Source organism: Prionailurus bengalensis, chromosome D4 (genome assembly GCF_016509475.1).
Source record: "Prionailurus bengalensis isolate Pbe53 chromosome D4, Fcat_Pben_1.1_paternal_pri, whole genome shotgun sequence".
In the NCBI taxonomy this organism is placed as follows: domain Eukaryota; kingdom Metazoa; phylum Chordata; class Mammalia; order Carnivora; family Felidae; genus Prionailurus; species Prionailurus bengalensis.
This window is the reverse complement of record NC_057359.1, coordinates 16,739,579-16,754,430: the sequence shown is the minus strand read 5'-3', so window position 1 is coordinate 16,754,430 and position 14,852 is coordinate 16,739,579. Positions and strand designations below refer to the sequence as shown.

The 14,852-nt window shown below is 39.1% G+C and overlaps 1 protein-coding gene across 1 annotated transcript in view; it reads left to right on the top strand.

The window, feature by feature from the left end:
- The window catches only part of TRPM6 (transient receptor potential cation channel subfamily M member 6), a 179,856-nt gene that overhangs the window by 51,335 nt on the left and 113,669 nt on the right, over positions 1 to 14,852 (top strand). Inside the window, exons 4-6 of the mRNA XM_043567071.1 lie at positions 6,438 to 6,615; positions 9,743 to 9,956; positions 13,224 to 13,348. Coding sequence (XP_043423006.1) covers positions 6,438 to 6,615; positions 9,743 to 9,956; positions 13,224 to 13,348 — 517 coding nt within the window. The remainder of the gene's footprint in view (positions 1 to 6,437; positions 6,616 to 9,742; positions 9,957 to 13,223; positions 13,349 to 14,852) is intronic.

Below are 14,852 nucleotides of genomic sequence, written 5' to 3'. Positions count from 1 at the left end.
GAGCGAGGTTTTGAATGTAATAGATTACTTGAATTACTGAGACATGTAAATGGCAAGGGCGTTTGGCAAGAGCTTCTAGCAGTTGAAATACTTGTAAAGCATTACCTTTTCATTTGACTATGTTATATTTTACTTGGATAATGAAGATGCTTTGTGCACTGTGTTTGATCTATGACTTTCAAGTGATGGGTGCTCAGACCAAGCTCTGGTTCTGACACCGGTTTTGATGTGTATGTTTTTTTCCAACAGCACCAGGAAATTAAATTCTGGAGATAGTGTCACATCCTGTAGGTGAACAGCTCAGTCCTACAAGACTGCTCTTCTTCCCCGTACTTTGGGTGCCAACCCCAAGTCCAAGTTGTCACCTGTGGTTCTGAGTGGTAGGCTATAGATGAGAGATTCCCAAGGATATCTCTACAGGGTCATTTAATTTGCTAGCAAGGCTCCCAGACTCAGAGAAACATTGGCTTATGTTTACCAGTTTATTATAAAGGATATTAGGAAGGATAAACAGCTAGATGGAAGAGGTGCATAGGGCGAGGTATGTGGGAAGGGGCACGGAGCTTCAATGTCCTGAGCAAGTCAGTCTTCTAGCACCTGCATATGATCACCAACCTGAAGTTCTCTGAATTCCATCCTTTTCGGTTTTTATAGAGGCTTTATTACATAAGCATGATTGGTTGAATCATTGGCCATTGGTGGTTTATCTTTATCTTTCTTTATCTTTATCTTTCTTATCAGCATCCTTATCTTTCTTATCACATAGGGAATTTCAAGGGTTTTAGGGGCTCTGTGCCATAAATGGGGACAAAGACCAAATATATATTTATTATAAATCACAATATTACCCAAGCTTATGGGCAAAATGAACTCTTTAGCAGAATACAAATGTTAACAGTGATTTGCATTTTAAACTATCTATTAATAACGGGTTTTACCCTTCTCTTTGTAAGTGGAGGAAAATGTAATTTCCTGAATTTTGAGCATAGTTCACATTATGGATTGACCCAGAGTTAAACTTATTTTTGTAAAAGAAAAAAATCCAGAATCCCAAGTTTAGCAAATTATGGGGAAAGGAAAACACGGTCCACGGCTGTAGGAGGGGAGGAAGTATAAGCTTGCTGGGTGTGTTGGTCTGTTCAAGCTGCCCTAACAGCATACTACACATTGGGTGGTTTAAACAATAAAAATTTATTATTTCAGAGCCATGAAGATCAAGGTGCCATTAGAGCTGGTTTCTGATGAGGTGTCTCTTCTTGCTCTGCAGGCAGCTACCTTCCCACTGTGTCTTCACATGGCCTTTCCTCTGTGCGCTGACAGAGAAGAGAGCTCTTGTGTCTCTTTCTTTTCTTACAAAAACACCATCCCTATCGGATTAGAGTCGCACTCTTATGACCTCACTTATTATTTACTTATTTTTTTGCTGTTGAATTATTTATTTATTTATTTATTTATTTATTTATTTATTCTTTATATAATTTATTGTCAAGTTAGCTAACATACAGTGTACACAGTGTGCTCTTGGTTTGGGGGTAGATTCCCATGTTCATCGCATACATACAACACTCAGTGCTCATTCTAACAAGTGCCCTCCTCAATGCCCATCACCCATTTCCCCCTCTCTCCTCCCCTCCCCGCCATCAACTCTCAGTTTGTTCTATTCAACAGTCTCTAATGGTGTGCCTCCCTCTCTGTTTGAAACTATTTTTCCCCCTTCTCTTCCCCATGGTCTTCTGTTAAGCTTCTCAAGTTTCACATGAGTGAAAACATAGGATATCTGTCTTTCTCTGACTTATTTCACTTAGCATAATACCCTCCAGTTCCATCCATGTCGCTGCAAATGGCAGGATTTCATTCTTTCTCATTGCCAAGTAGTATTTCATTGTATATATAAACCTCATCTTCTTCTTTTTTTTTTTTTTCTTTAAAAAAAATTTTTTTTTCAACGTTTATTTATTTTTGGGACAGAGAGAGACAGAGCATGAACGGGGGAGGGGCAGAGAGAGAGGGAGACACAGAATCAGAAACAGGCTCCAGGCTCTGAGCCATCAGCCCAGAGCCCGACGCGGGGCTCGAACTCCCGGACCGCGAGATCGTGACCTGGCCGAAGTCGGACGCTTAACTGACTGCGCCACCCAGGCGCCCCAAACCTCATCTTCTTTATCCATTCATCAGTTGATGGATATTTGGGCTCTTTCCATAATTTCGCAATTGTTGACAGTGGTGCTATAAACATTGAGGTGCATGTGCCCTTTCGAAACAGCACTCCTGTATCCTTTGGATAAATATCTAGTAATGCTATTGCTGGGTCATAGGGTAATTCTGTTTTTAATTTTTTGAGGAACCTCCACACTGTTTTCCAAAGCAGCTGCACCAGTTTGTATTCCCACCAACAGTGCAAGAGGGTTCCCGTTTCTTCACATCCATGCCAGCATCTGTTGTTTCCTGAGTTGTTAATGTTAGCCATTCTGACAGTTGTGGGGTGGTATCTCATTGTGGTTTTGATTTGTATTTCCCTGATGATGAGTGATGTTGAACATCTTTTCATGTGTCTGTTGGCCATCTGGATGTCTTCTTTGGAAAAGTGTCTATTCATGTTTTCTGCCCTTTTCTTCACTGGATTATTCGTTTTTCAAGTGTTGAGTTTGGTAGGTTTTTTATAGATTTTGCATACTGGCCCTTTATTCGATATGTCATTTGCAGATATCTTCTCCCATTCTGTCAGTTGCCTTTCTGTTTTGTTGATTTTTTTCCTTTACAGTGTAGAAGTTTTTTTTTATCTTGATGAGGTCCCAGTACTTCATTTTTGCTTTTATTTCCCTTGCCTTTAGAGACATGTTGAGCAGGAAATTGCTGTGGCTGAGGTCAAAGAGATTGTTACCTGTTTTCACCTCTAGGTTTTGACAGTTTTCTGTCTCACATTTATCTTATGACGTCATTTAAACTAGTACTACCTTATAGTCCCTATCTCCAAATACAGTCACATTGGGGATTAGGGCTTCAACCTATGAATTTTGGGGGACACAGTTCAGTTCATAACACTGATGAAGAGTTTCCATTTGGCTAACCTCTTTTATCTTTCCTCAAATTATTTTTACTTTTTAGTAATTATTTCAAATTTGCTGACATTGAAAGGAAAACCCAAGAATATATTGAAAAGAAGTGGAAGGCTTCATTTACTCCTTCTGTTTCCTACTTTATTCTCCAGAACCTCTCCCTGGCAATATTTTCCCAACCTCACAATCTTTAGAGATAACTAATGTGGATGATACTGGGAAAACATCTATTTCACACTATCCAGAAATTAAAAATGGTTGAAACTTGTAATTTTTGCACCTAACTAGGACCTAGTTTGATTTTTTTCATAAAGAGAATGAAATGTCTCAATGTCAGTTACTGAGCAGTCTATCCTAGCCATTGCTGGTATCTTCTCTGTTACATAACAGATTCCCTTATGTCTATGGCTGTGTTTCTAAGCTATTTTATCTTATTTTATTTTATTTTATTTTATATTATTTTATTTTATTTTATTTTATTTTTTTTAGTGTCATTGACCTACTTCTCCTGTTCCTGGTAAATGCCACTCTGCTTCATTATTATAGTTTTGTAATATATCTTGATATCTGATAGGGCAAGTCCGCTATGCTTTATTCTTTTTTTTTTTTTTAAGTCATTTTACTCTCTTAAACAATTTACATATCCATATGAATGTTAAAATTGCTTTGTCAAATTCCCTGAGAAATTCTTTTAGTATTTTGAGGGGTATTTTATAGAATGTATAAAAGCAATTTAGGAAGGAATTGGCATTTAGCACCTTTACAAAGGTGATTCTCAAGGTAGGTCTTTAGTTAGTGATATGTAATTTAGGACTTCTAAAAGTTTTAACTAAAAGGATGATTATGGAAGCTTTTTTTTTTTAAATTTGGGGGTAATTGGTTTCTTCTATGAGAACATCTTGCCATAATTTAATGACCTGGTAAAAACTAGAATGAAACTACATTGACCCAATCAAATGGGTTAGACTAGAAAAATACTTAGAGCAAAGTGGGTTCAAACTGAAGAATAGTCCTATGAAAAGTTAGTGATTTATCTTTCCAGGTGTGAATGATGGTTTGCCTTCACTCATGTCCGGTTTGAAAAAGCCACAGTGAAATGAATCATTCAGCTTATGAATAAAATCCTTTTTCATTTTGAAGACTAACCCTTGTTCTAAAAGATGACCAGGTGATACATTTCTCTTTGATAGATTCTTTTTGTGTATATTTTATACATTTGAGATTATTTCTCCACCCTTTGAGTCAAGAGCCCCTCCAAGCAGAACTCCAAAATGGTCCTCTGACTTCTTGTTCTGACTTCTCCTTATCATCCTGTTTTCTTGCTTAGCAGAGACCTATAACTTGTACACATTTTTATGTTGCTTTTCACACACACACATGAAAAGCCAGAATCACTTACAAATTTGAGTAACCTCTTTGTATACAATGGGTATATGATCTGACACATTTGATGCAAATAACTTTCTTGGTCGGCAGACATATGATTTTTCATTGCCTCAGGTTTTAAAGTTCTGTGTGCTCAAACTGTAAATTTTCCTTCTGGTGTTTTCTAATTCGGGAAACACAAGAAGGTTATCATCCTTTCGCCAATATGATTATTATTATATTTTGTTAGTTTTTACGTAGTTCTAGTTTCAAAAAGATTTAACCTTTTAATTTGCTTAGTTTATTTTGTTACATTGTAGAAATTATGGCTATGTATCTGAAATAGTTCTCACACCTTCTAATTATTGGCAAGAACATTTATTGACTTTTCCTTCCTTATATTACAAATATTAATTTATTATTTATATTTATAGTCAAGGCTCATTCATGGCTTTTTTCTTGTGGCAGCTCTATGTTTACATGTTTCTCTGAAGTTGAATCTTTTTTTGCATTGATTAATATTCCTTTCAATATGCATATTATGTTTTACATGAAGACATCTTCTGACTCTCCTTAAGTATTGCATATTAGAGATTTTTAGGTTTTTTTTCTTTTTTTTTTTTTTTTTTTTTTTGAGAGAGAGCGCACACGTATGCAAATGGGGGAAGGGCAGAAGGAGAGAAAGAGAGAGTCTTAAGCAAGCTCCACGCCCAGAAAGGAGCCCAGCATGGGACTCGATCTCACAACCCTGAGATCATGACCTGAGCCAAAATTAAGTCAGATACTTAACCGACTGAGCCACCCTGGCACCCCTCATTTCTTTTTTTTTAACTTTTAGGATAGCGTTGTTGTTGTAGTTGTTGTTTTTTTTTTAATTTACATCCAAGTTAGTTAGCGTATAGTGCAGTAATGATTTCAGGAGTAGAGTCCAGTGATTCATCCCTTACGTGTGACACCCAGTGCTCATCCCAACAAGTGTCTTCCTTAATGCCCCTTGCCAATTTAGCTATCCCCTCCACTCTCATTTTTTTCTTTTTTTTTTTTTTTTAATGTTTTATTTATTTTTGAGACAGGGAGAGACAGAGCATGAACAGGGGAGGGTCAGAGAGAGGGAGACACAGAATCTGAAACAGGCTCCAGGCTCTGAACTGTCAGCACAGAGCCCGACGCGGGGCTCGAACCCACGGACCGTGAGATCATGACCTGAGCCAAAGTCGGCCACTTAACCGACTGAGCCACCCAGGCGCCCCTCTCATTTTTTTCCTAACAGCTTTGTTGAGATATAATTAACATAAACTACACATATTTGAAGCGTACAATATGATTTTTTTTTACCATCCTAACAATTTCAGTAGTGTTAAGTATATTTATGTTGTACAACAGATCTTCAGAACTTTTTCATCTTGTAAAACTGAAACTCTGTGTCCACTAAACAATAATTCCCCATTGGCCACTCCTCCCAGCCCCTGGCAGCCACCATTCATTCTATTTTCTGTCACTGTGGATTTGACTACTCTGCGTACCTCATGTAAGTGGAGTCATACAGCAGTTGTATTATGACTGGCTTATTTCACTTAGCATAATATCCTCAAAGTTTAACCATATTGAAGCATATCCAGGATTCTTCCCTTTTTAAGGCTAGATAATATTCCATTGTATGTATATGCCACATTGGTTTGGCTATTCATCTGTCAGTGGGCACTTGGCGATTATGAATAATGATTTGGAATACTTAAATGAACATGGGTGGGAACAAGATTTTTGGTGTTTTTTTTAAAACATTCCCCAAATGATTTTAAAGTGCAGCCCAGGGAGAGAACCACTGAGGGTATTTCTAAACTCAGAAGACAATCTAGTGATATAAATCTGATATAAAATATTAATGTGGAATTTCAAAAATTGTTCATTTGTATCATCTATATATTACCTAGAAAAATGTAGAAACATTACATCTATTTTCTGTTTTGATATTGTGTAGTTTTCTATTCTGAAACTGGTTTTTATCCCATATTTAAGGTGTTACTGTGGGCGATTAATTGGAGACCATCATGGGATAGATTATTCCTGGACCATCTCAGCTGCCAATGGTAATGAAAATGAGCAATGGTCTGTTGAAAAGCACACAACGAAAAGCCCTACAGATACGTTTGGCACTATTAATTTTCAAGACGGAGAGCATACCCACCACTCCAAGGTTTGCTAATAACTCACATTATTTTGCTAGCTTTTTTGTTGTTGTTGTTGTTTAAGAGAGAGAGAGAGCAATAGGGGAGAGAGGGGCAGAGGGAGAGAGATAGAGAATCTTAAGCAGGCTGCACAGTTAGCCTGAAGCCTGACATAGGGCTCGATCCCATGACCCTGGGATCATGACCTGAGCCAAAATCAAAGTCAGATGCTCAACTGACTCAGCCACCGGGCACCCCGTTTTGCTAGTTTTTAACAGAAAGTAACCACCAAATGTTTCTCCCAATTGTATCTCCAAGTGTAGATGATCAGATGACCAGGTTTTATTGCAAAAGTGTTCCATGGTATTGACCTCTTCCCAAAAATGACCTGACTCTTCTCTTTCCTTTACGTCTGAGGGCATTCAACCTTTCCAGGGTGTGGTATGGCCAGGTCTTTATTTGACCTCTTTCAGCGTGGTTATGCCTTCCCCATAGGAGAATGGCTTATTGCTCTTGAGAAAGGACTGGCCTGTTTTTAAGGAATGGAGAAAAGTCACTGCCAAAGAGCAGGCTTTAGCTGAAGCATGACCATAGCAATTACCAGTAACTTGGGGCTGTTCATGCCTGCCAAGTCCTCATGAGAGGAAGTGGGGGAAGTTTTCTCTGTACCCCCTGAATGATAGTCCTTGGGCTTTCCAGGCCAGTTTTTCTCCTGTTCTAATATGGAGTTTGCATGTAATTTGTGTAGTTCTGACAGGTCAGGCATCTCTCAGGTGTTTTTCCTTGTGCTTGTTAATCACCTGTTTTATTAGAGGCAGATTTCCCTTGGGAACCTGCAGGGGATTCCACCTCAGGAAAGCTTAGAATCAACTGTATCCTGGAGTGTGACCTTCAGTTGAATGAATTTGAAACAACAGTTCTTAATGATGCAGTCATAATCAAGTTTCATAATAGAGTTTTACAGTAATCTCCTTTTCCAGTTATTAATCCTCTTGTGTTTAGTGTTGTATGTTGAAGTTTTCTTTAGTTGGTAGGAAAAACTGCACTCATCCTCCTCTACAATCCTTTCTGGAAGCTGACTCTTGTAGAACCCCGTATATAAATGTCCCCTTAAGTTTAATCTACCTCCTTTTGCTTTTATGTTCATTCATAATCAAATCACCTTGATTTGCTCATTTTTTTCCATCCATTTGGGAGATATTCAATGGTGCTCCCACTTTGCTAAGCCCCAGGGAGCATCTGTTCCATGGGAGGGGGGTGGTGCAGGGATGCTCTGGATGGGAATACAGGGTTCTTCTAGAGAATGAAAAGGGTAACTCTTGTTTTTCTGGGTGTGTGTGTGTGTGTGTGTGTGTGAAGGAAGCCATCTGGAAGTAGGGACAGCTAAGCTGATATCAAAAAGGTGAGTGAGGTGTTTGGTGTCTGGTGAGGCAGAGGGGTAAGACCGCTCTGGGCTGGTGGGAAGGCCAAGGGAGAGTATGGTACATTTAGGAGAACTGAAAATATGGTTCAACAGATCTCCTGATCACTAACAGATTTTAGGCTTAGCGTTGGACTTCATTACATCCTAAGTACCTGGAATGCATTTTATGTGATCTCTCAGAAGAGAAGAATCTACCTTTCATATTTAATACCAGAACTGCACTTCGTGTTTACAGCGAGAGGCGGGAAAGCAGTGAGAGCTGGTTATTCTTCTCCCTCCACTGCATTCCCCTTCCCAGTTTATCCCGCCCACCTCATTCCACAGAGGATTTGAGAAGAATCTATGCCAGTAAGAATCTGCCCAGTTAGTTATAAAGGAGGGGGTGGGGGTGGGGGGAGGAAAGTAAGTCATTAACCTTTGGCATCATCTTCGGTTGGCCTTTGGAAGAAAAGACTCCAGTGCTGATAATTTAGTTAATCAAGGTTGTTTATCTGAAATCTCTAGGAGAAATATCTGCTAGGACTAAAAGGACTTCTAGATGAAAGAGAGAGGCACCCAGGAGAGTTGAGGTAGAGAAAAGGTGAACCACATTAGAGCCGCCTCCTCTGCCTTTATTCATGTTTCGGAGCAACACAAACCATTTCACAAAGGTCAACTTGTATTTTTTCCTACTATGTGAATATGTAAGGAGCCATGGCAACTCATTTCCCTCACCTGTAAATTGAATCCTGATTATACTTAGGTTCTATTACATTCTGTGATGGCTGTACCAACTCGATGTTCAGAAATTCTAACATTTTAATAAAGAGATTATGTTGTAAGAATTTCAAAGATGAATGGACAGTTGTTTTAAGTCACTATCACATCCTGGAAGATAATGTGAGAATTCTATTTCATATGGATGACGATCTCCACCTGTGGTTCTTTTTGGTGTAGTTTTCTAATTCATGGTTTCTTAGTGCCCTCGTTCCTATAAATCTGACTTATTCTTGCTGTTGGCTGGCTTATGTTCGAGGATGGCAAACTCCTCTCAATATGATTTTCACAGTCTGTGTGTGGCTGTTTCTGCCGGAAAAAGAGAACCAGTTATACACTATGATCTTAGGCAAAGCACAAAATTATTCTGGTCCTACCTGCTGATTCAGATTCTCTCTTCTTTTGGTTACATTGACTAGTCAAAGATGTGATTCTTTTGTGAAAAGTATTTATTTTGGAAAAAGACATTTTCAGAGAGATAATTATATATAAAGGAAATGTTTAGAATATAAAATTTATAATAAATTAAATGTACATGCTCCCAGACCATAATTTAATTTAAATGATGCAAATTTATGAAATAGTCAAGTAAATCAAAGGCCATACCATGTATGAAAAACCCCATTTCACCTCTGTGTAAATGCTTTTTTTTTTCAATGGGTTTCCTGGAGTAGTGGTTTTTGCCAGTTTGAAGTATTTCTGCCTCATCCCAGATCTTCTAGAGGACATTGGTGGGTCAACCCTGAAAACCAGAGGAAGCCTTCCTACCGTGACTTGTAATTCCCAGAAGGAACTTAAAGCGGGGTGTGGGATCCTTTCAAAGTAAATGTTTACATTGTACAAAGATGAACTTTTAAAGAAATCCCAGACACTTCCTTTTAAGTTTGGGCCATTCCAGTCGCCCTGCTGTGTGCTTATTGTTGCCCGGCATGTAGTTTTCACTGTTTCATGTACATGTGTCTATGCATATCTTCCAGTATATTAGAACATCTTATGATACAAAGGCAGATCATCTGTTACATTTAATGTTGAAAGAGTGGAAGATGGAACTGCCCAAACTGGTGATCTCTGTCCACGGGGGCATCCAGAACTTCAGGATGCCGTCTAAGCTTAAAGAGATCTTCAGCCAAGGTTTGGTCAAAGCTGCGGAGACAACAGGAGCATGGATAATAACTGAAGGCATTAATACTGGTAAAGTGCACTGTTTCTCTTTCTTTTCATCTTCTTCTTCTTTCTTTCTTTTTTTTTTTTTAATACCTCTTTCTAACTGAATCAGGCAGCAAGGCACCTAATCTGTGCTCTGCAGTGCTCCCAGCGGATATGGTAGCGCGAGTCAGACAAAAAGCATGGTGACCGGGAAACAAAAACAAAAACAAAAAAACCCCCCAGAAGAATCATAGACCTTTCCTAGTATGTGTTTTCACCATTGTTAACATCTGCTATTTTACCACAACTTTGGGTAAACTTCAACAAAATAGTCTTTTCATGAACTTGAGGCTACGGTGAGATTTGAAAGGACACGGAATCCATGCAAGTATGTAGTGTGCGACCATGGGCAAGAGCTAAACTCCCCATGGTCAAGTTTGACAACAAAAATGCAACTGCATAAATTTGAAGATCGAATTGTCTTTCTTAAGCAACTCACGAATTGGGCAGCATCCCATTTCACAAGTAAAGAGTTGCTCAGAGACTATGTATGAAGTGGAAGGTTTTTATAGGAAGGAGGGTGGGGCAAGGAAGTTATTAACAAAAGTAAAGAAAGGACTGTGGCAAGCTAGGTCTCCTTCCCTCAGGGGGCAAGGGAGGGGGTCCTTTCATGCAGATTACCTCATCTTCCTTTGGCGGGGAAGGGGAGGGGGAGAGTCCTTGTGACAGATTACCTCATTGGTGCTGATCAGAAACTTTCTTACTGAGTGGTTAAGACTACATTTCGGGGGTGGGAGAGGTTGGCACTACAGTTAGGTACTAAGCCCCAGTGTGATAACTTGGCCTAAGTGATTCCATTTTGGGCCTGTCGTTTCCCTTTTTAATAACATGTGCTTTATTTTACTTACTGCTTTTTTGGTTTGTTTTTTTAAAACATTTCAGGTTAGGGCCAGTTAAGGAACACAAATATGATAATGTGAAGACTATTGAATTCGTTCAGATGAACAAAAGAACTGAGAAACGAGACACGCTTGGAGCTTTCTTAGGCAATAATCAGGGTCGGCCCCAATTCAACCACAGCTCCTTAAGGCCTGACTGCTCAGGGAAGGATCCATGAACGAGCAGCATCAGGACCACCAGGGAGCTTGTTGGGAACGCAGATCTCAGATACCTCCCCAGACCCGCAGGACTGCCACTCTCCATTTTGACAATATCCCCAGATGATTCTTATGTACATTCAAATTTGAGAAGGTTTCCTTCCAGCTTCTTCCTATTCTTGAGCTGCTTCTACTGTAGTTGAACATTATCTGGCGTGAATTTTTGACATTTAATTGAATTTTGGCATTCAATCGAAGGCCACAAGCTACAAGAATCTCCTGTATATATACTATGCTATATATAAATTATATAATATATATATATATATATATATATATATATATATATATATATATATATTTGGGAGTACAGGGAAGAGGAAGACGCATTCCAGTTCCAACTGAGGGCACCTGAGAAGGCATAGACAAGGATATAGCACTTGGTATTGACCTTGAGGGAAGAGTAGGAAGGAACATCCTAGGCAGAGGTGGCCGTTCAGGGCCAGGCACACAGCTGGAGTTTAAGGCACATGCAGAAAGAGGTGATAAGGCTACAGGCCGGGTATGACTTGTGGCAGAGGACGGGGACAACCAGGGAGACTGGAGCCATACTAGATGCCATGCCGATGGGCTGAGAGCAGAGGGCTCTCAAAGGAATTTGAACAGGAGAATGAATAGGAAATAATATAGTGAGGTCTGGCTTTTACAGAGAGTCTCAATAGACAATCTGTACTAGAACCACCTGTGGGATGTGGAAATACAACCAGGAGCACCACAATGCTGATAACCCATGCCAAACCTATGGGATCCAAAACCCTACTGCAGAGTTGACTGCACAGTTGATGGTGATATACATCTAGAACCTGGATTCTAGAAAATGACTCTGGGAGAAGTAAAAGAGGTTGGAGGGGAAGATGCCAGAGAGAGAGAGAGGGAGAAATGATTAGGTACTGTGCCTCAGATGTGTGCATATGTAGAGTGTTTGTTTGTTTCTGTGCTAATGACACATATAGGGTCAAAACTATATATATAGGAAGAGTAAGTGGCACAGCGTAGTAATTAAAAGGCAGATTAAGTCAATGTCAAAGGCTACATACCACGTGATTCTCACTTTAAGACATTCTGCAAAAGGCTAAACTGGAGACAGTATAAAGATTGGTGGTTGCAAGGGGTTATGGCGGGGGGAATGAATAAGTGGAATGCAGACAATTTTTAGGGCAGTGACGCTGTTCTGTCTGATACTATAATGATGGAAATATATCATTGTGTATTTGTTCAAACTATGGAATCTACAGCACCAATCCCTGATGTAAACTGTGGTCTTTGAGTGATAATCACGTGTCAGTATAGGTTCATCAGTGGTACAAATGTACCACTCTGATGGGCAATGTTGATAGTGGTCAGGGGTTGTGGGTGTGTAGGGGTGGGGGGGTACATGGGAAATCTGTACCACTGGCTCAATTTTGCTGTGAACCTAAAACTGCTTTAAAAAACAAAGTCTGTTTAAAAAAGAAAAGTCCGATATTTTGGGTGGGAATCCTAGCTCTACAAATTACCAGCTCTATAACCCTGGGCAAATTATTTAACTTCTTTATGATTCAATTCTTGCCTATAAAATAGACTGAAGTTTCTACTTAAAGTGTGAATACATGGAAAACACTTTAAAAGTACCTGATGCATTGTAAGAGTTCAGTAAGTGTTGGCTCTTATGGTTATTGTTATTATTAATTCCAGAAGGGCAAGTATGAATGCATTCGTGCTGGCATACTTATGTATATAAGCTATTAAATTAATTTTCTTCAGTGAAGCAAGGGACACATCTGCAGGATGTTTTGCTGGGACAGTTGAGAAGGTTACAGAAAAAAAAAAACCATTTAGAACATTCATGATGGTCTCATAAGACTTTCTGGTCAATCAAAAATAGGGGAAGAACTGAGGTTGTAAGCAAAACTTACCCAAAGGGAGAGGAGAATTATTCAGGTAAAGAGGTCACTGATAGGAGAAAGTGGTGTTAAGGGAGAGTAGAGGAAGCCAAGATATCAGAAATTAATTCCACTGTGTCACAACTTTCCCTACGAATGTCCTTTTGTATATTCCCTACGAATGTCCTTTTGTATATTCCCTACGAATATCTGCCATTTGTCTCTTTCTTGCAGTCACAGTGTTTTGCATGATTTGTGCATAAAAGTTTGACTTTTAAACTGATTGTTCATAGGTGTGTCCAAACATGTTGGGGATGCCCTGAAAGCCCATTCCTTCCGGTCCTTGAGAAAAATCTGGACAGTTGGAATCCCTCCTTGGGGTGTCATTGAGAACCAGAGAGATCTTATTGGAAAAGATGTGAGTAGACAACCCATTCACAACAGAAGGGGATGAACGTGTATCCAATTGCCAACTTAGCACCACCTGGATATCTAAAAGCCATCTCAAATGTAATATACCTCAAACCAACTTTGGTCTTCCTACTTGCCCCATCTTAGAAAGTAATGATCCCATCCTTACACTTGTTCAAGCCAAAAAGCCTTAGACTAATCCTAGAATGATCTCTGTCTCACAACTCAACCTAATCCATCAGTAAATTATCTCAGCTTCACCTTTTCTTTTTTCTTTCTTTCTTTCTTTCTTTCTTTCTTTCTTTCTTTCTTTCTCTCTCTCTCTCTCTCTCTCTCTCTCTCTCTCTCTCTCTTTCTTTCTACAGAAAGAGAGAGAGAGTGCCTGCACATGTGAGCAGGGGAGGGGCAGAGGGAAAGGCAGAGAGAATCTTAAGCAGGCTCTGTGCTCAGCGCAGAGCCAGAAACGGGGCTTGATCTCAGAACCCTGGGACCATGACCTGAGCTCAAATCAAGTCAGACACTCAACTGAATGAGCCACCCAGGCACCCACCCCCCTTTTTTAGCTTTACTTAAATATAGAAATATATCCAGAATCTGACCTCTTCTGTTACCTCCACTGTTACCGAGCAGCCCCCTTTCCTGTCTCCTGGATGACTGTACTAATAGCTTTCCCTTCTCTCATCCTTGTCTCTCACTGCAATCTAATCTCAACACAGTAGCCAGGATGATGCTTCCAAAATACAAATCAGATCGTGCCACTTCTCTGTGGAAAACACTTCAGTGACTCCTATCTGGTTTAGAGTAATAGCCGAGTTTCTTGCACAGGCGTGTGTGTGATAACATTCATGACGTGAACCTGCTCTTTCCTTATCTTGTACTACTCTCTGCTTTATCCTATGTATTGGTTCTTTGATCCCATCTGTTTTTCTAAAGGAAGGAACTTGTCTAAGTCTGTTTATGAGTAGTGTATATTTCTGATAAAAGTCTCAGGTATTACAAAAGATATGAAAAGAAAAGATAACCGCTATTAACATTTTGGGGTGTATCATTCCAGAATTTTTACTATGTATGTGTACGTATGCATAATAAGAAACAGTTTGTATGAAAAAAAGTAGTAACAGAAACCCACTGATATGAATCTGGTATTTAGCTTAATTATTTAACATAATTATTTCTCTATGTAAATTAATATAGACATGTATATGGTTTATCTTAACTTTCATTTTGGAAAATGTCAAACATACTAAGGAGTAGAGTTGTGAAAATAATGAACTCCTATGTCCCTATGTCCCAGCTTCAATAGTTATGAGCCCAGAGCCAATTTTGTTTCATCTATTCCTTATCCATTCCCCACTCCAATATTTTAAAGCAAATTCCAGATATCAAATAGCATCATTGGTAAATATTTTACCAGTATTTCTAATTAACCAATTAATTTACCAATAATTTGGTATTTCTAAGTACCAAAAAGTAGGCATTCTAAAATATATGGACAATTAAAAATATATATA